The sequence below is a fragment of the Notolabrus celidotus genome, unplaced genomic scaffold (assembly GCF_009762535.1).
Source record: "Notolabrus celidotus isolate fNotCel1 unplaced genomic scaffold, fNotCel1.pri scaffold_283_arrow_ctg1, whole genome shotgun sequence".
Taxonomy (NCBI): Eukaryota; Metazoa; Chordata; class Actinopteri; order Labriformes; family Labridae; genus Notolabrus; species Notolabrus celidotus.
Genome location: NW_023260123.1, coordinates 1 through 21,470, shown reverse-complemented (window position 1 = coordinate 21,470; position 21,470 = coordinate 1). Strand labels below are relative to the sequence as shown.

Genomic DNA, 21,470 nt, shown 5'->3' with positions numbered 1-21,470 from the left:
GATATTTACCATCTATAAACAACTCTTTATTCATATCATCCTTCACATATTTCATACATCATAATTTCATACAGAGAGACGCTCAGATACATGCGTGACGTCACTCTCACTGCGTCCATGTTTTCCTCAGCAGAGAGAGAGAGAGAGAGAGAGAGAGCGAGAGAGAGATAGAGAGAGATAGAGAGAGAGAGAGAGAGAGAGAGAGAGAGAGATGTATTTTACCATTTTGTGGTGACAGTGCAGTGTATGGTCCCGGTGCATAGACCCGTCCCCCCTCCCCCCTGTACCCCTGACCCCCCTCCTGCACAGACCGGTTTCTGCAGACCGCCTCGTTGATGCGCCCGCAGCTCGACGTGAGGGGACTCCGCGTGCTGAGGGAGGGAGGAGCCGATCCGGGATTTTACTGTGATCTCCTCTGGACCAGAGGTAGGAAGCCACACCAGTACAGACCGGCGATGGTTTGCTGTGATAGTGATAGTGATAGTCCAGCCTCACTAATGCACGGATTCATCTTCTCCACCATGATATGATGAAAGATACACATGTAGTCTGCACTGCAGCTGCACAGGAGGAGGAGCGCCTACACCTCATGTGGAGCAGCACATCTCAGGCTTTCTCTCATGTTTGTGTTTCACATCTTTAATGTTTGCACACAGTTGTGTTTTTGTGAATGGCCTCTGTGTAAGGTGACTGTTGTATGGCCACCATCTGATGCAGTAGTAAACCAACACCTGATTAAATGATGAATGAACAAGAGACAGACTGCTACCAGCCTCATACACCTCCTCTGGTAGCCATGCTAGTGGCCCTGTTCTGTTTCAGTGCAGACTCAGACTGCTCAAGGATTTGAGACAGAACAATCTGTTATATTAATATGTAAATAATATTATCCTTAGGATGGAGTGTGAACATCAGTTAATGACATCCTCATATGCTTTCAGTACAACTGCAAAAAAACAGCCTTTAAAAACAAGGATAAATATATAAAAATTGGAGGTATATAACTTAAACTAAGCAAAATTATCTGCCAACATAACAAGAACATTTGGCTTGTCAAGACTTTCCAAAACAAGTAGAAATATCTAACCTCAATGAACCCAGACACACCTTAAAATAAGTGTATTTTTACTAATAACAAGTGTATTTCTCTTGATTTAAATAAATGAATATGAGACTTCTTTTCTCAATATGTTGAAAAATATTCTTAAATTAAGGGAATGCTATTGCCATTATCTTGACATAATGACATGCACTAAATTACATTTCTTAAAACCAGTAAAGTTACACTAAAAACTAAGTTAAGAATATATTTCTCATTATGTAGGATCATTTTCTGCCTTGTAATCTGGAAGCACTTATCTGAATGTAATTATTTCTGTATGAAACGGTTTGAAATGTTAAATGTTTAACCCTCCTGTTATGTTCGTTTCTCTGGAACAGCAATAATGTTCCTGGGTCAATTTGACCCGGGGCATATTAAATTATCAAAATGTGTCAGAACCCCAAAAAGTCCCAATACACATTTTTTTTTAAATCTAATTTTAACTTCATTTCTGACCATTTAAATCAATATTTGGTGCAATGATGTTCTTTAATTCTCATAGATCATGCTTCAATGAGGATAACTCACTTTTTTTTTAATGAAAAATAATGTTAAATTTTTTTTAAATGTACATTGGAAAGACCTAAATATGAATACAATAGTTTAAAATGACAGGTTTTCTTTTATTTTATTTTGAATTTTGATTTCATTATTTTTTTAATGAAGTGATGTTGATAAATTAACACGAGACACCTCTTCTGTCACATGCTGCCCAGATTTTTAGGCTGTTTTTAGCAGGTTTGGAAATCATTTATTGCTTAAAATGTGAAGTGGACCATTTTAATTTTATATGTTGATTTCACCGGTTAAGCCCAGCAAAGATGTTTAATACCGAAAAAAACATATTTTTTTTATATATATATATAATGTTATTTTTATTTTATATCTTACAGTCAAATTAAAGAATTTGTGCTCAGTTATTATTATTATTTACATTTTATGCAAATAAAGGAAATAAAGACACATAAATTATAAATAGAATTGAAATTCACAGTTTGAAAATAAATAAGTCAAAAATCTAATAATAATAGCAATAATAAGAATATTAAATAAAGAAGATAAGAGCAAACAACTATAACAACAATAGAATATAAAACAAAAGAAAAATTAGAGAACAGAAACAACTACATATATATATTTATATATGTACATACATACCGAAAAAATACTTTTAACATTATTTTTTTAGATTTTTGAACTTTAAAAAAGGGTCAATTTAAACCGCAACATAACAGGAGGGTTAAATATTAAGTGTCAGTTAAGTGTACAGTACTGTGCCAACTGTACTAATGTATAGTAGTACATATTTTCTATTGTTTCATTGAAAATAAAACAGTGGATTACATTTGGCTGTCATTTGCTCTAACTGTGTGAAGAGATACAATTGTGATACAAAGTCATGATTTCTTATTTCAGGCTTGGAATAAGAAATCATGACTTAGAAAAAGCATTTTTATATTTGTGAGTGTTGATCAAACAGCTTTGTAACAGTTGATATTCTAGTTTCAAGCATGTATTACTCAATATAGGTCCTAAATTATCTCAGTAACAAGCTGTAATATCTCACTGAGATCATTTAGGACCAAAACACTGAAAACAAGTGAAACACTCATAAAAACTGCTCAGTGAGAGAAACTAGGGAGATATTCAATCGTACTTAGATTTCAGTTTTAGCAGTGTATCAGTTGCATGTTGTGTTGAGCACTTATGAGTATGCACATGTGAGGCTGGAGAAGTAAAGAGCCCTCCCAATTTGTTGCCCAAAAGAGCTTCCAACTCTAGTCTGTGTCTCCTTTAGAAGATCCTCATTTGGAATTTCAAATCAGGGTCCTTGCTCAAACTCTGACAAACAGACCCGATCCATCCATCGCCCCTCTTTCCCTCAGCTAAGCAGCGTTCACCGGGCATCACTATCTACACACGCTCCAGCTCCAGTGTGCTCCACTGTGTGGGATTGTGCAGTCTGACTCTTCAAGGCTGAGCTTTTATTGATGTTTTCTCTTCACAACATTGACTGGTGTAAATGTAGGAGGGCAGACAGTTTACAGACTTCCTTCTTCCATTGTGTCTGTGTGTGTTTGTGTGTGTGTGTGTAGAATGCCGTCGCTGTCAGAGGACCTGCAGGAGGTGCGGAGTCGGGCTGAAGTGTGTCTGTACTCTGGTGGCCGGGTGGTGGAGGTGCGAGCTGGAGTGATGGCGATGGCTAATCTGTCTTTACCTCCCTGCTCCAAATATCGACACATCACTGCTGAGACCATGGTGACTGAGAACAGCTTCGGCAACAACAGGAAGGAGGTAAGGAAGACAGGGATGAGATGGAACCACAAATGAGACACTGAGGGCAGTTTGCTTTATTTCTTTATTTAAATGTTTTTACCTGATGATAGATGATGTGATTTAGTCGACTGTAGCTTGCTAACTTTCTCTCATATGTTCTGTTGTCTTGTCGTTCTCAGACCCTCGCCTCCCTCCAGCGGTTGTCCACTGCTCTGAACATCCTGGAGAAGTATGGCTGCAACTTGACAAATCCCAACAGGCCCAAGTTCTGGAGGACGGTGAAGCACAACAACCCGGTGTTCAGGGCCACTGTCGATGCTATTCAGGTAAGGTTAACATTATGGATTATTAAAAAGCTCCTAAAACAACAGGAAGTCATAAAAAAAGCAATGACTGGAGCCTTCATTACATATTGATGTTCTGATTTTCATGTTTCAAACATCCCTGCAGAGAGTTAGACTCCTTCCTTACATCTTTAAACCTGTTCTCTCACACGCTCACTCTCTGTTCTCGTTTTAAAGCCATGATTTTAGAAAAGTAAACATAAAGTAATGCGTGCATCACATCACTGATTGCTCTTCTGCTCACAGGGAGGACGAGCAGTACTCTGTCTCTATGGTTACTCCAATCAGCAGGCGGATGGCCTCAGCTTCCCTGAAGATATCACAGACCCAGACGTTGGGAAAGTAGCTGCAGTAACCCTGGAAGTGATGAGCCTGAGGATGGAGCTGGAAATGCTCATCAAGGTAAAATGTCTGACCTCAGAACACCTCGCTGAGTTTGTCTTGAATGGCATTCTAATAAGGGAGGAAAATGTGTGTCAAAGTGCGAGGGACTGAACTTTACACACAGTCAAAGAGTGAAGCACACCTCATGACAAATACTGAAATACTGAACATATTCAGACTTTTATAAATAAATTCACAATTTGAAATTTAATTGTCATTAATGAGCTTTTGAGACCAAAACAATGACTGTTATAAACTGTAATATTTTAATTTAAGTGTCCAAATTATCATTCTATCATAAGGCTCTGAGGGTATTGACTAGATTTTTTTGGAGTCAGCCTCAAGGGTCCATTCCTGGAACAATCCTGTAGATTAATAATATTAAAAAGAATAGTCATAATAATGATAATAATCATCTTCATCATCATCATCATCATCATCATCATCATCATCATCATCATCATCATCATCATCATTATTATAATTATAATAGTTATGAAATAAATAATAATAATATAGTAACTATATTAAGAATAATAATAAAATGATAATAATAATAATAATAATAAAACTACTACTACTGCTACTACTACTACTACTACTAATAATAATAATAATAATAATAAAACTACTACTACTAATAATAATAATAATAATAAAAAAAAAATAATAATAATAATAAAACTACTACTAATAATAATAACAATAATAATAATAATAATAATAATAATAATAATAATAATAATAATAAAACTACTACTAATAATAATAACAATAATAATAATAATAATAATAATAATAACAATAATAATAATAATAATAATAATACAACTACTACTACTAATAACAATAATAATAATAATAATAATAACAATAATAATAATAATAATAATAACAATAATAATAATAATAATAATAATAATAATAATAATAATAATACAACTACTACTACTAATAACAATAATAATAATAACAATAATAATAATAATAATAACAATAATAATAATAATAATAATACAACTGCTACTACTAATAACAATAATAATAATAACAATAATAACAATAATAATAATAATAATAATAATAACAATAATAACAACAATAATAACAACAATAATAATAACAACAATAATAATAACAATAATAACAATAATAACAACAATAATAACAACAATAATAACAATAATAATAACAACAATAATAACAATAATAACAACAATAATAACAACAATAACAACAATAATAATAATAATAATAATAATGATAACATATAATTATAATTAGGATCATAATAATATAAAAAGTAAAATAATTATAATATTAATACAAATGACAATAATAAAACTATTAATAATACTACTAATAATGATAAATATAATATTACAAAATAATAATTATATGAATAATGACAATAATTAAAATAATAATAATGATTATTATTACTGTTAATGTTTTACATTTTTTATAGGTGTCTCTCAAAACACTCAAGGGTTGTAAAAAACAATATCAATGTAAAATTGTGATTGATAACATTAGCAAGACAAGATACAGTGCAGTGTGATCAAGGTGAATATGCCAGTTTGAAATAGAGAGAGTCTATTCTATGGATGTCCAGTGGGAGAGAGTTCCAGAGGCTGAAGGTCTACACATGATTGTGGTCAAGCAGCAGGTGCATGGTTTGTCACCAGTCTGGTCTAAGTAGTTGGCTTGACCACACTGTATGATTTTCACCAATTAGCAGCAGGCAGTGTTCACACACTTCAGTAAAAAGTGCTTGGTTATGCAGAGGCTGACTTCCCCTCAGGCAGCAGAAGCTCTGGATTCTGCCTGGTGTTAGTTTAGACTCTTTAATCCTGTCATGTAGAAGGTAGGGCTTCATTTTTTTGGCTGTGTAGTCCAAATATATTTAAACAACTCCTCCAGAGCTGGTGTTGGATAAAAACACAGACAGTAATGTCTGATTTTGTTTGACCCCAGGAGGCTCACCCACACCCTGAGTTCTACGAGAGGATCATACCTACACTGAGACATAAGGTACAGTCCACTACACCGGAGCTGTTCACTTCAATATGGTACCAATCAAGAACCATTGATGCTTATTGCAGCATGAAGTGTATGATGACCTGAAAGGACAGCTCTTCAGGTCTGCTTTGACCCTCCTTTCTCTTCTTTAAGGACGTGGGTCTGAACACTGACGCTGTGATCTGCCAGTCCTCCCCCACGTCATGCCATTCAAAGGGTCAGACCAAGTCTCTGGCCTTCCCGCTCCACTCCTCTCATCACTCCTCCAGGAAGAGCAGCCACGGCCGCTCCCTGTCCTCCAACCACCAGAGTCTCAGGTCCATTCAAGTCTTCTCCACCTCCTCAAACAAACACCCAGGTTAGAGGAGAAACTTCAGATACGAACAGTTCCAACTTGTTTTATTGTACTCTACACTTGGAGTGTTTTTTATCTTCCTTCACATCCCATAATGTTGGGTACTGAAAGGTAACCTCCTGTGTGTTCATGCAGCAGAAGTGTTGTGAGGTTGTTTCGCTCTGTGTTTCTGTGTTTCAGAGAATTGTACCATCTGTGAAATATTCCGTATCTCCACCCACTGCCTCACCTGCCTCCAGGGGCTCTGCTCCGAGTGTGACAGACTGTACCACTCCTACCCTGACCGGGCCAACCACCGCCGAATGGCTGTCACATGTGCATCATCATCATCATCAACCTCATGCGCCCAAAACAGGAACAGTCAAAGGTCAGGATTTTATAGTTTTTGCAAAGTAATTTTTTAACAACATAGTATGTATGACAGTTCAGGCTAAGAGACTGGAGACAAGCGCGAGTAGCAAAGCTGTTTCAACACACCATGTCAGAGATGGACCGGTGTTTTGGTTTAAACAGCGACCCTGTTAACTGGAGACTCTCAGCCGGATGCATCCCTCATAAACGTCTTTAGACGATCATTAAATATCTGATGAGGATATTTTGAAATCTTAATAAAAACTAAACTAGTTTGCATTCCCAGGAACTCCCTCTGTGTTTCAACAGCTGTGTAAACTCCACAAACACTGACACGTTCAGCTGAAGGTCTCCAGTTTACAGGGTCACTTTTAAAACCGGAACACCGGGAGAGACGCATTCACACTATCAGGCTCAGATAAGACTAATGTTAAGGAGTTATTAAACCAAGTGGATCACAGGTGTGTGTGATGTTATTGTAGATGGAGGGTGAAATAAAAACACTGCGGGTATTCGACCAATCAGAAATGGTCAGCATTGTAAGCCCAGCCCCCACAAGTTCCTGGACATTTGGAAAGATCAGGGGCTTTTCAGGGGGAGATCAACGACCCTGGAACAAAATTTAGACCCTGGTTCCTGCTGACAAAACATGCATAAGGCGTTTTTCAACCAGGGGTAGATAATCTCCCCCTTCAATGATTTCTCTTTCTTTCATTAGTTTTTATTTGTTCTATCTTTTTTGTATGTGTGTGTACTTTTCAAAAGAAGAAGCTGTGATTCTCTTGATTTAGCAGCTTGTAACAGTAGTCTTCTCTCAGCCCACCGTGAATGCGTCTCTCCTCCCGGTGTTCCGGTTTTAAAAGTGACCCTGTAAACTGGAGACCTTCAGCTGAACGTGTCAGTGTTTGTGGAGTTTACACAGCTGTTGAAACACAGAGGGAGTTTCTGGGAATGCAAACTAGTTTAGTTTTTATTAAGATTTCAAAATATCCTCATCAGATATTTAATGATGGTCTAAAGACGTTTATGAGGGATGCATCCGGCTGAGAGTCTCCAGTTAACAGGGTCGCTGTTTAAACCAAAACACCAGCCGATCTCTGCCACGGCTTTTTGAGTTCAAAAGGATTTTAAAGCCGTGTTGAAACGTCTTTGCTACTCGCGCTTATCTCCTCTCACGTGTTGATTCAGTGAATCCATCTGTGATGAAATATAGCACCATCTAAAACAGACCAGCTGAGTCTCTTCATGCTAACAGGCTAACTGTTGTGTTGCTCATAATGATACCTGCCTGTCCGTCTGCTACTATGGTGTCATCTGTGATGACTGGTATTCGTCTTTGTTGTACTGCCCTCTACTGGTCTGGTGGTGTAGTGCATTTACTTTTTATTTTCTTCATAAGTCACTGGCCTGATTTGCACAATCTACCTGGGACTTCAGCCCAAGGTCGAAACGCAGACAACAATGGGGGCACAGGAACCTTTTAGTTCAGGGTAAAGTAGTTCTGGGGGCTAAAAGACCCCAGAACTCAAAATGCACCTTTATTTCCTCAAAAGGTCCACAGTTCCTGGGGAAAGTTCCTGCGGTCAGAAAGCACCTTCAGTGAAACTCAGCAGTTTGATCTCAGTGCTTGTAAGTTAACCAGGATGTTTAATATCTGTACAAATTCACACTCATGTTCCTCTTCTCCTCTTTCAGTTCATCCACCTGGCGCTGCCTTCACTGTACCAAAGTCAACTCTGTTCAGGATGTGCTGTGTGAGGAGTGTGAGCTCCCTCGCATGGAACCGCTCGGTTCTAAAACAGACGAATCTCAACCAGCCACCATCTCCGGTCTGTGCTCCTCCACTCTCCAGTTCCTCTCCTGTCACTGAAACTGAAACAAAATCACTTTGAATCATTAATACAGTGTTTGATTTTTAAGCTTTATAAAGTGGAGGAATGAGCATGACTCATAAAAGAGGATAACTGAGATGTGTGTGTTCTCCTCAGAGTGGCAGTGTAAGAGCTGCACCATGGTGAACGCAGCCAGCAGCGTCCTCTGTGAGGTGTGTGAAAGACCTCGTTTGGCGACACGACCTCCAGTGACCCCGTCACACCCTCCAATCCTCCCCCCCAGACCACCAGCACCAGTACTGGGCATGCCTGGTGACCCTGATAGTCAGGTCAGTGACTTCCTTGCGAGCAGGACTGATCCAGTTTAATTTAAGTTCTGATGTTTGTTGCCTGAAGTCCTCCGTTCCTTGCAAGTTCAGCATTCACATGTTTTTTCTTTATAACACAAAGTTGCACAACCAAGTAATATTGAATTGACTTTTGGTTTATGTCTTCCTCTCTCTCTCTCTCTCTCTCTCTCTCTCTCTCTCTCTCTCTCTCTCTCTCTCTGTCTCTGTCCGATCAGTGGGTGTGTCAGTTTTGCACGTATCTGAACTACTCCCCTGCAACAGTGTGCGAGATGTGTGACCTGTCTCATCCAGAGCCTGCACCCTTACCTGTGAGGCTCCGCCCTCCGTCTCCCGTCAGACGCGTCCCTGCCCTGTCAATCAAACCCAAACAGCCCGCCTCCGAGGATCTGGACTCCTTGAGGCAGAGACTGATGAAGGAGGAGGGACTGAAGTTGATTCGACTGATCAGAGCAAGTCGCCTTTGATAACGTTGATTTCCTTAAACTACATCAGGTGTGTGTGTGACAGTGTTTCTATCTTTTGTGTCTGTGTCAGGACGGAGAGAAGAAAGGAGTGAGTCCAGAGGAGGTGTACACCAGCCTGAGAGTGACAAAGGACAGCAGCCTCCTGCCCTGCAAGTGGTTAAAGACAGAACTCCCTCTGCTGCTGGACCAGATCAGATCATTGGCGGCGACGTCTTCCCTTCAGTATGAGAGGACCATAATGGAGACCACGGTTAGTATGCATACCTCAGAACTTCAAGGCCTGTTTAAACCTGATAGATCCAAACCGGTCAGATCACAGGAGTGGGGTTATTGTAATGCAGTGATGCAAAGACATTCACATTTTAAACACTTATAGCTCTGTTGCAAAACCCTCTCATAGCTGAGGTTATCCTGGCATTCCAAAGTTGTGCTTTTTACAAATCTGAATCTTGATGTTTTGGCTTTCTTTGATCCCCATGTTCCCTTACTCTCTGTAGTAAGCCTCATTATGATTCATTCATTAGAAGCAGGGGAACTGTCACTCATCAGAGGCAGATGGTTCTCCATATTCAGAAGGTGACCATCTGGGATATCCTGGTGCAGACATGACTGACCTATAAACAGAATCCACCAAGCTGTGTCCCTCCACATACTTCATGCATGCATTGATGAGGCGATTCATATGGCCTCACACCCACAAGAGCTTCAGACCGTCAAATTAATTTATTGACATGATATGATGCTACGGTTCAACGATAGCATGTAACATAAGGGTGTTATGATTGACTGAAACAGAAAGAATAATAATAATAATAATAATAATGAAATAAAAATGCACATTACTTAAAGGTGACATATCATGCAAAATGGACTTTTTAATGGTTCTCTACCTGAAATATGTGTCCCTGTCTACAAACCCCCAGAGAATGAAAAGAATCCATTCTGCCCCTGTTCTGATTTCTCCACCTTTCTGTAAATGTGTGTAAAACGAGCCGTTTCAGACTTCCGTGTTTTTGATACGTAACAACAATATCCGGTCTGTCACGGAGTCAGAGCTCGGAGCTTGTTCAGCCCATAGACTGTATAAAATACAACTCAACCCCTCCTCTGTTTTTCATTCCCTGCACACATGTGTGCTAACAAGGAGCTTAGGAGGGAGGCATGCTAGTTGTAGGCTGTCTTAATAAACACAAAGGTCGGTTTTACTCCCCACGTCTGCAGATTTGAAGATCTAGTGGATGATTTTTATTTATCATGGAAAAGTGCTAGCGCTAGTTAGCATAGCTACATAGCTACATGTTCATAGCTGTAGCTGTAGCTGTGTACCAAGACACACGTCAACATACTGACAAATAAAACAACAAGAAACACTAAATCTGTGACCAATCCTTCAGAAAGGTCCTGCTGCCTTTCTGGTAGAGGTCGGTTTTACTCCCCACGTCTGCAGATTTGAAGATCTAGAGGATGATTTTTATTTTTCATGTTAAAGTGCTAGCGGTAGTTAGCATAGCCACATAGCTACATGTTCGTAGCTGTGTACCAAGACACATGTCTACATACTGATAAATAAAACAAGAAACACTAAATCTGTGACCAATGGTCCTGCTGCAGGCGCCTCTCCGTCAGGATCAGATTCTGGATCAGATTCAGAGGGTTGAAGTAACGCGGGTCTGTGAGCAGCCGTGTATATTCAGACAACATGTAAACATTAGATCAGCGTGCTTGATTGATTGAAAATCTCTTCTTTTCTATCTTTCTCAGGTACCTGAAGCCTACATGCAGAGCTTCTCTTGAACTGTCTCTGTTTTTTTCCTGCTGTCTCTCCCTCACAGAGCACGTCACGTGAAGCTCCCCCTGAGTCTCATGTGAAAGACTCTGAGAGTCCAGACAGAGAAAGTGGGGTCCAGTTATCCAGAGTGGAGGCTAAGCAGGCGTGGCTGTCAGCAGGGGGCGACACTGAGAAAGCTGCAAGACAAGCTCTGAGAGACAGACTCGCCAAGGTGATCCAAGCCTTCACTGACTGTTAGAGATTCATCCTCCTTCAGTCCTCCCTCCTATACTGCAGATGACATCATCATTTCTCCCCCTCTCTCAGGTAAGGGAGCTGTGTGCGCTGGGCTTCAGTGATGAGGCTCACTGTCATGAGGTTTTGAGGCAGAGTGGAGGTGAAGTGAGAGGGGCCTTGGTCCTGCTGCAGCGACCCCTGCTGGAAGCTTTCCACAAGCGCATCTGGAGCGACAAGCCTGAGCAGCCTGTGGACATCCATCACCCCGACAAACAGGTGGGAGCACATCTGGAGACGGTGCATGGAAACGTCAACGCTGTTGTTGCTTTAGTCAGTATCTATTATTCAAAGATGAAGTTGGACTCTTCAAAAGTGTTTTATCTACAGTAACTGTGTGAGGTTTTGCAGGACATAGTGATAGACACTCTCTCTCTCTTTCTCTCTGGACCCCTCTCAAACCAAAAATCATTTCACCCATCACTTAAGCTCAAACCATGACCGTTCCCTAAACTGAACCAAGCAGTTTTGAACAGATGAGTTTTGAGTCTGGATTTGAAGAGGGGTAGTGAGTCAATGTTTGAGTTCCAGAGTTAGTGGTGCTGAGACGGGCAGAGGGCACAGAGAGATGGAGGGAGGAGGAAGACCTGAGGGTGCAAGAGTGGGTGACAATACGGAGGAAGTCAGACAGATACAGGGGGGCGAGGTTGTGGATGGCCTTAAATGTATACAGGAGGATTTTGAAAGTCATGAATTTGACCGGGAGCCAGTGAAGCTGCTGGAGGACGGGGGTGATGTGGTGAAAAGAGGGGGGAGGGGCTGCAGAATTCTGAACCAGTTGAAGCTTACTGAGGGATTTGTGAGGGGCACCGAAGAGGAGCGAGTTACAGTAATCAATGCAGGAAGTGACGAGGCTGTGGACCAGGATAGCAGCGGTGTGAGGGGTGAGAGAAGGGCGGAGAAGATTGCAACATGTTGCAATCATCTCTTGAAACTCTGGAGACTTTCAGTTCTCCATGCAGAGGTTTTCAGTTCCTGGTTTTAAAGAAAAGGGGTGTGCCAAAGTTTGTGTTCATCTGCTGTGCTGCAAACAGACTCTAAAGTCATGTGACAGTCATTAATCAGCTGACAGATAACCACTCACTTGTGTTGCAAACATAGACTGTACAATAAATGAATCCCTTCACTGCCTTGAAAAGCTAACTGAAGAAAGAAATACACTTCTGGTATAGGATCTGAATGGCTTTATAGCTCATCATGAAACTAAAATAATTCCTGTTATTTGACTACTAGTTTATATATTTTCTAAAGCTACGGATAAGCTAACGGTGCTTCTCCATGATGCAAAATGATGCCAGATGCACAGTTAAAGAGGTGAAACACAAAGAGTGAGACAGAGTAAATAAACCTTAGAGAAAGATGCAGAAAAGACAGATACTGGTGCAGAAGAATTCAGTCAAATCTCTGCAGCCCTGAGTGTTTAAAAGCGTTAGTGGATGTTGTAAAGATGAACCTTGTAGAGCTTTCTGTGATAGCTGTGAGGACCTGTGTAGTCTTCATGTCTGATCCCATCATGTCTTTTCTGTCTTGTTTTCCAGCGTATCTGTCGGAGGTTGCTCGCCGTGTATGACCTTCCTAGCTGGGGTCGTTGTGAGCTGGCGCTGTCCCTGCTTCTGGAGCACAGCGCCCCCTACTCCCTGGAGGATGTAGTGATGGCTGTGAGGGAGTCTCACGACCGGGAGTTCATCAAGAGAGTTCTAGCTAAAGAGTGTCCCATCTGCCTCTCTGTCTTCCCCCACAGCAAGGTATAGACAGAGACGCTCGTCCTCTGGGTGGTTTCGTTGAAGCGTGCTGTGTCTGTATTGACTTCCTTCTCACTCACCTTGTCTCCTCTCTCAGATGCAGTCCCTGACGTCTTGCCAGTGCTCGGTGTGTTGCGGCTGCTTCCGGCAGCACTTCACCATCGCTGTGAGGGACAAACACATCAGGGACATGGTGTGTCCGGTCTGCTGGGAGCCGGACATCAATGACCCTGAACACCTCAACAGCTACTTTTCAACTTTAGACATCCAGGTGGGGTAACAGAATGGACTCTTATGAGCCTAATCCCTACTCCTTCACCCAGTTTGACCCTGCAGCAAAGGGCCCAGGGTCTGAGCAAAACCCTGGACCACTGCAGTGAGAGCTGTAGCCTATGCAGATGAGGCGCACTCTGGAGGGCTGTCTCTGGAGTGTCACACAGCATTGAGACTTACGGCCAAATTCCACCAGATCCACGTCCAACTCCGATCCGTCACAGCACCGGATCTGTTAGGTTTCTATTCTAGTCAGTGAGTTAACTTCCACTGGATCCGCTCCATTACGCTCCAGCTGTGTCTCTGAACTGGCAGGTGGGAGCCGAATCAACAAACAACCGCATCTGATTGGTTTCAATTGTAGTCAGTGAGTTAACTTCCACTGGATCCACTCTGTTGCATGTAGCCCTCCGGATCAGATACACTAGACTTCTATTTTTGCTGGATGCCGCAGCATCAATCTCAACAGAGCAGGTGGAGCGGGACAGGAAGTCAGGTTTCACCAAAACAAAATGAAAACATCCGGTTAATTTTCAGAATAAAACACTCTGTGTTATCACCAGATCGTATTTCACTTAACTACAACAACAAACCAAAGTCATGATGAGTGGAGCCAGGCCTGGAGTCAACAGGTCAGAGGTTTTCAGAGGACCAGAAAGACAACATGGATGAGGAGAGGAGGAGGAGGAGAATCCTTGATTCAGTGATTACAAGGGAAAACCTTGGTCACATGACTCCAGCTGTCCGGCGGTCCTGCTCCAGACTGCAGCGGATTGGAGACAACCCGGACATGGATCTGGTGGATCTGGTGGATCTGGCTCTGCTCTGATATTATACGACGGACTGGACTGTTAAAAAAGAAGCAGAGTAGTATTTAGTCCTTGCAGGAGTCAACATCATAAAAATGTGTCTTTCATCAGATTCTTGCAGCCTGTTTTAAGTCCAGTTGATAACCCAGGCTTTATTTTCTCTGAGCCCAAACTAAGATCAACCCATGACACTACTGTTACACTATGTGTCAAAGCTCAAACCGAGCCAAGACAAAACTGATCTGTGTTCATAGACTGACCAGACACCCCGTAGAGTAAACTGATCTCCATGGCTCATCATCTAGAAGTGCACCTTTAAAGGGTGATGCCTGTGTTTTTTGGGTGTCACAGCCCATGCATCATAAACAGCAGTAACATATTTCCATGTCGTGTTCTTGTGTTTTGTGCTTCAGCTGCGAGAGTGTCTGGAGTCTGAGGTCTACGAGCTGTTCCATAAGAAGCTGACAGAACAGGCCCTGATCAAGGACCCCAAGTTCCTCTGGTGCTGTCACGTGAGTGCAAAGTTCTGCAGTCTGCAGAGGCGTCAGGATCTTTAGTTATTATAATAATCATCTTGATTGAAGTGACGTTAGGCATCTTTAGGTGACCTGTAGACATTCCTTTGCTGGCTGAGTGACATGCTAAAGAAGAACCAGACCAGTGGAAAGTTTTAACTTTATGAATACCTAAAGAAATCATATCAGCTTAAACCACCAATGACTGCAATCAGAGTCCAAAGTTTAGTTAGTGTTTCTTTTGAATTTGCCTATTTGCATCTATCAGAAGAGGAAAAACACAAGAGATGGTAAAATCCTTCCAGATGAAGTAATGGATGTATTTGCATTGTCTGTAAAGGTGAAGTCACATTAACCATGTTGACAATCATTCTCTGTCCTCTCCTCTCCTCAGTGTTCGTACGGGTTCATCTACGATGGAGATCAGCTGAAGGTCACCTGCTTTCAGTGCCGGAACAGTTTCTGTGCTCAGTGTAAGAAACCTGTAAGTACTATCAGTCTTTCCTGTCGTCTTCTTCTTCAGCTCTCTTAATGATTGTACCGTCTGTGTTTGATTCATTTTGTCTTTGATGACTCAAAGATCTTTGCATTGTTCGGCCCAATCTCAATGTTCCTCCCTGAGTCCTGAACCCTGAACCCTAAACCCTGAGTCCTTCTTGACTTAATTGACATCCCCTGTAAAGTGATTGAGTTCAGGAGGCTGTAAGAGCTCAAACTTTGTAACTGGGAATGGGACAACACTTTGAGACTTCTCATGTAACGTACATGACGTCATGTAGCTCACCTTCGCATTAGGAACCTTTAGTTTCCTCAAATTCAAGGTGCTTAAGGGGCAGACTTCTGATTGAGAGCGGATGGGTTTCAGTAAGTAAGTTAGATTTATTTATAGAGCATCTCTCAAGAACAGAGGTCACAAGGTGCTTTACAACAACAACAATAGAAAAATATTAACAGGAAAAACAGAGATTGAAATAAAAACAAAATCATGACAGATTAAATAAAGGCAAGTCTAAACAGATAGGTCTTCAACTGCTTTTTGAACCTGTCAACAGAGTCCACAGTTCTCAGTTCAGAGGGAGACTGTTCCAGAGTTTAGGACCAACAACCTGGAAAGCAGAGTCTCCTTTAGTTTTTAACCTGGTACGAGGCACAACCAATAAATCTTGATCAGAGGACCTCAGAGTTATTAGACGCCTGCTGTGATCCGAGTGGAGCAGAATTATGGAGTCCATGTCCCATAGAGAGAGCTGCGACGTGCATTTACGTACAGTGCTATAAATCTATTGATCATTTAAATCTGGAACAATCTGCCCGAGGAGATCAGGTCTGCTGAGTCAGTGAGCTCTTTTAAATCCCCTCTTAAAACACACTTTTATCACAGAGCCTTTCCTGATTTTATCTAAATTTAATTTAATTTAATTTAATTTAATTTAATTTAATTTAATTTAATTTAATTTAATTTAATTTAATTTAATTTAATTTATTTTTATTTTATTTTATTTTATTTTATTTTATTTTATTTTATTTTAACCATCTTAAAAAATATATTTTTGAAGAATTATATTCCTTTAGAGTTATTTTAGGGGAATTTTATGTCTTTTAAAATACGTTTTATTTATTTAATGTGTGTTTTATTAACTGCCTGTTTTATTTTGCTGCCCATGTTTATTTAGATGTAATAAGGTGATCCATAAATATAAGAAAACATGATTCTTTGTGAATGTTGATCATTTAAAAACTCCGCCAACATGTAACAGATACAAAATATCATAACAGAGAGTCTGAGATGTGACTCAGCTGACACACACACACATAAAAAAAAAGAGAAGTGGTATTATAAAAATAATCCATTCATAAATATGAGTCACCGCTCTCTTATAGTGAGCTGGAGCCATTTTTAACACACAGGACATGCATGTTTGTGTATTCTCTCTGCAGTGGGAGTCTCAGCACGCAGGCCTGTCCTGTGAGCAGTACCAGTCATGGAAGAGAGAGAATGATCCAGAGTATCAGAGACAGGGCCTGGCTGGATACCTCAGAGACAACGGCATCAGTAAGCAGCAACACACACACACACACACACACACACTGTCTGTCTCTCTCTCTCTGCCACAGTATTATTCCTCCTGCAGCAGTTGTTGAAAGAAGTAAGCGTTTGTAGCTACAGGGGCTCTAATAATACGTTCATAATGCATGTAAAGAAAAGCACTCATCCACTCTAACTGAACATAATCACAGCTTCTGTTTACACACAATGTTATGTATTATTATATCTGACTACAGCAGACTGAGACACTGTTGTCATGTTATATGTTCACGCTCCGGTGTCCTGAAGCTGCAGGTGAGGAGAGAGAAACACAGCAGGAAACCAAGAGTAGGTTTTATGTGTACGTGGATGTTGCTGCTAGCCGGACCACTTCATTCTGAAATGTTGAGTGGATGTCAGGTCACAACAGGTCACACCCTGGCCTCTGAAAAGCTTCTGTACTTAAAGTGTTGGGTGTCCACAGCAGCCCTCTGATCACCTCCTAGCACACGTTAGGCCTACAGTGACCTTCGACCTTTCTAACGAGGCACCCTGCCTTGAATCTGACCTTCCCGACGGAGTCACATATTAATTCAACTTCTCAAACTTGAACAATAAATTAGAATAATGTACCTTAATGTTTCCTACTGACACTGCCTCCCTCCTCTCTCTCTCTCTCTCTCTCTCTGTCTCTCTTTCTCTCTCTCTGCTGTCTCCCTTCCTCCCGTCATCGTTCACATCCTCCCGTCTCTGCCCCTCCAGCCTGCCCCAATTGCCGCTTTCAGTATGCGCTGTCTAAAGGAGGCTGCATGCATTTCTGCTGCTCACAGTGTCGTTACCAATTCTGCAGTGGCTGCAACAACCCTTTCCACACTGTAAGTCTGACACACACTGTCGCCTGTATCATGCTTCATTTACCAGAATAATAAAGGAGAAGGTGTCGGAGCAACAACATAGACTGTGGCACACACTGACACAGGAAATACAAACTTGGGGGAATAAATTCACTGGATTTTTCTATTTTTTATTTCTTGTTTTCTATCATCAGCTGTGAATTATTTTGATGTGGGTTGATGTCTGATTATTCATAGATGGCATTATTTGTCTCTGATCACTGATTTATAATGAATCTTTGTGTGTTTGTCCTGAAGTTGTGTGATTCTATCATAACATAGCGTCCTTATTAACATATAGAAGAGCTGTAATCTTAGCTTCAATGATTAAACTAATTCTTTCTAATAATCAATTATCATTTAATCATTAAAACACATGAACGTTTTCCATCAAAAATAATGACAAATGTGTTTTTCCCCCTAAATCAAATGTTCCTTCCTGACACACTGTATATTACTGATGGTGTTAAACAGCTATGGATCATATTGAGGTGTTCAAAATGTTAAACACGCTGAATATCAACGTGAGGAGCAGGCTTATAAATAATCTCTGTGGACGCATGGTCATAGAGTGAAGACTCAGACTACAACATGTGGATTTACTGCAACAGGACAACTGAACAGGATCAGATTCTGGACTCAGTGTTCAGTTTTCTCGTTTTTATTGAGAAAAATAAACATTTAAACGTGGTCAGGTGTCAGCCGGGAGTGCAACCGGGTCAGAATCAGTCCGGCGGCAGAGAAAAAAGCGCTCGTGGAGACCTGTCACTCAGCTGCAGCCCCCAGCTGAGCGTCTCCACCTTCAGTCAGCTGATTCTGAAATATGCTTTAAACTTAAAACACCTCCACTCAGCGAGGGACGAGAGAGGAAGAGACTTCATGATGTTGAACAAGAGGAGTATAATGCAGATAGCGCCTCCTACTGTTTACAAATAATATCCAGATACAAAGTATGTTGAATCGATTTTAATCCACCCTTACTTGTATCAATTTGTTACCGTCTTGTGATATATCCTTACATCCCTAGAAATGAACTATTCAGACCTAAACTGTTTTTTTGAACCAGGATGTAAACATGTTTATTTCTGCTGTAAAGATCGTCTTCTTTGAATTGGTGTGTATGTGGTTTCCGGTGTTTCTGCAGCCAGCCTCTAGTGGACACTCGACGAACTGCAGTTTATAACACTTGGTCTTCCTATATTAAGGCCAGAGGTTGCCGCTTGGTTTGTAGTGATGATACCAACAGTGTTACTGGTATGGTGGCCTAGAGAGTTCAAAATAGTACTGAGGTAGCTTATGTGAATAGACAAACATGTCAATAAGGAAAAACAGTGGTGCTCTTCATTTGGTCATTTCTGAGATGTCCCCTGAGCTCCAAGTCTAAAGAAGAACTTATTGAGAAGTTTTTCAAACCCCAATTAGTTTTTTAATTCAATCAATAATTTGACTTCTCAGTAATTTAGTCAGTAAAATAAAATGTAAAGTTCACACACAAAATGAATGAATCCTGTTAAACTTGTAAGGTGTTTGAATCAATACATCTTGAATCATCAGTCATTCAATTCAAGTTTTTATTGAGTGTTTTTGTGATCATTACGTTGCCGGTGAAACATTCAGTACATTAAGATTTGACTTATAGACGTTTCCTCTTCTGCTGTGTTCCTATCAGACCTGTGCGGTGGAGGAGTGCAGTGTTTCTGGATTACATGCTCATCACCCCAGAGACTGCCTCTTCTATCTGAGAGACTGGGAACCCTCCAGACTACAGGCTTTACTGCAGGTACACATGCACAACTACACACAATGTGACCAGCAGGCAAAGCAGCAGAAACATGATTCAATCATTTCAAACAAGCAGCGTTTTAAAGGAAAGCACTGAGGAGACAACACAGTATTTAAAAAAACATCCACATTTTACCCTCCACACCTCCATTGAGACATAGAGGATTGCTCCAGTTTTACTTCCCATCACAACCAGTCAGCTGATCCATCTACTCCAGTACAGTACCACTAATGAACTTAACAAACAAGAGCTGACATCCTGTCCTTTTCCTCTTTGTGAAAAACTGCATTTCTGCAAGTGTTTTTTCTAAAATCACATTTTGTGTGTTTTGATGTCCTCTGTGAAACAGCTTTGTTGTAATAAAGTTCAATGTGAGCTGACAGGATTCTTCCTTTTGTTTGTGCCTCACAGAATAACGGAGTGACCTTCAACACTGAACCCTCTCCTGGAACTCAGACAGGTAGACTCTATGTACATTTACACCTCTAGATATTTCCACATGTGGAGCTCTAAGGAAAGATCCATTCAGAGGACCTCACTGTCACATGATCGCTTAACAAGACCAGATTCTTTTAATTCATGACATTCCCACCTGTTTCCTGCTGTAGTGAGCTCTTAATAATCTTTATGTATAAAGCACCAAATCACAACAAATGTTCTCTTCAGACTCTTTCCAAACAGAGCCGGTCTAGACTGTACTCTATGTTCTATTATTAACAAAGACCCAACATCAAGACCGGATCAGATCCAGTCCCATCTTCCAGACAGGACTCAGTCTGATCTCATCTTAATCCACCATGAGCAGAGCACTTTGCAGCATTTAGCAAGTTACAGTGGCAAGGACAAACTTCCTTTAACAGGCAGAAACCTCCAGCAGGACCAGACTCATGTTAGACACACATCTGCTGAGACCGTGTTGGAGAGAGGGATAGAGGGAGGTGAAGAGAGAGAGAGATGATAGTGGGGAGACGGATAGTAGTAGTTGTAGCAGCTGGAGTCTGGAACGCCCACAGCAGCAGAGATCCAGAGGAACCTACGAGACAAGGGAGCTCAGGGACTCCAGAAAGGTCTATGGTTAGTAACTTTAATGGGACAGGAAGAGTTAAAGTAAGAGACAGGCAGAGAGAGGAGAGAGAGGGAAAGACAGGATCCCAGTGTGATCCCAGTGTGTCAGTCTAAGCCTATAGCAGCATAACTAAGAGCTGGTCTAAGCCTGATCAGCATGATGAGCAGGGTAAATGTTAACGTTGTCGTTTTGAGTGTTAGCTTGCTGCAAAGCTTGACAGAGCAGTGGACGTGGTTGTTTTTATGGTCTTGTTGTGTGTGCTTGTGTTGAAGATTAGGAAAGTCTTTGGGAATAACTCCTGGATAGTACAAGTGTCAAACTTTGCCACAGTTCCTTTTTCCTTCATCTAATGGTGTCATTTTTTTTTATCCCTCTCTCTTTTTCAGGTCTGTGTGGAGTGATAGAGCAGAAGGATGAGGGAGGGCAGCAGCCAGACTCAGCCTGTGGAGCTCAGACCCAGACTGGACACGCTGGACTGTGCGAGTATGATGTCTTCTTTTAATTTTTGCTTTAAAGACTCTAAAGCATCAATCTAATTAAAACATACATAAAGTTCCTGCTGAAGGCCTGAAGAGATCTTGAAGCTCCACCCCTGCTCCTCCACCCTGCTGTGTTGAGTTTTGATGCTAACTTGACGTTTTTCTGGGATCCAGGAAACATTACAGGGAGTACCTGGTCAGCCTGATCAACAGCCACTCCATCGACCCGGCCCCCCTGTACAGCTCCAACGAGCTGCTGCTGGCCTGCAAGAGATACAAAGTGGACGACAGCCGCAGGGACGGAGAGGACAGCTTCACCTTCTACAGCAGACTGCTGGAGG

The 21,470-nt window shown here is 41.1% G+C and overlaps 1 protein-coding gene across 1 annotated transcript; it reads left to right on the top strand.

The window, feature by feature from the left end:
* Nucleotides 1-474: 474 nt before the first annotated feature.
* LOC117809440 (E3 ubiquitin-protein ligase RNF31-like) lies at nt 475-21,466 on the top strand (the record flags this gene model as incomplete). Its single annotated transcript, XM_034678991.1, has 23 exons — nt 475-622; nt 3,199-3,397; nt 3,559-3,705; nt 3,970-4,125; nt 6,085-6,141; nt 6,283-6,487; nt 6,665-6,851; nt 8,531-8,664; nt 8,824-8,996; nt 9,233-9,466; nt 9,552-9,731; nt 11,314-11,481; nt 11,577-11,762; nt 13,082-13,288; nt 13,383-13,556; nt 14,781-14,879; nt 15,277-15,366; nt 16,821-16,935; nt 17,671-17,783; nt 19,471-19,581; nt 19,996-20,044; nt 21,037-21,133; nt 21,304-21,466. Coding segments are annotated over exons 2-23 (3,243 nt in total), but the record flags the coding sequence as incomplete, so codon positions are not given.
* Nucleotides 21,467-21,470: the final 4 nt, after the last annotated feature.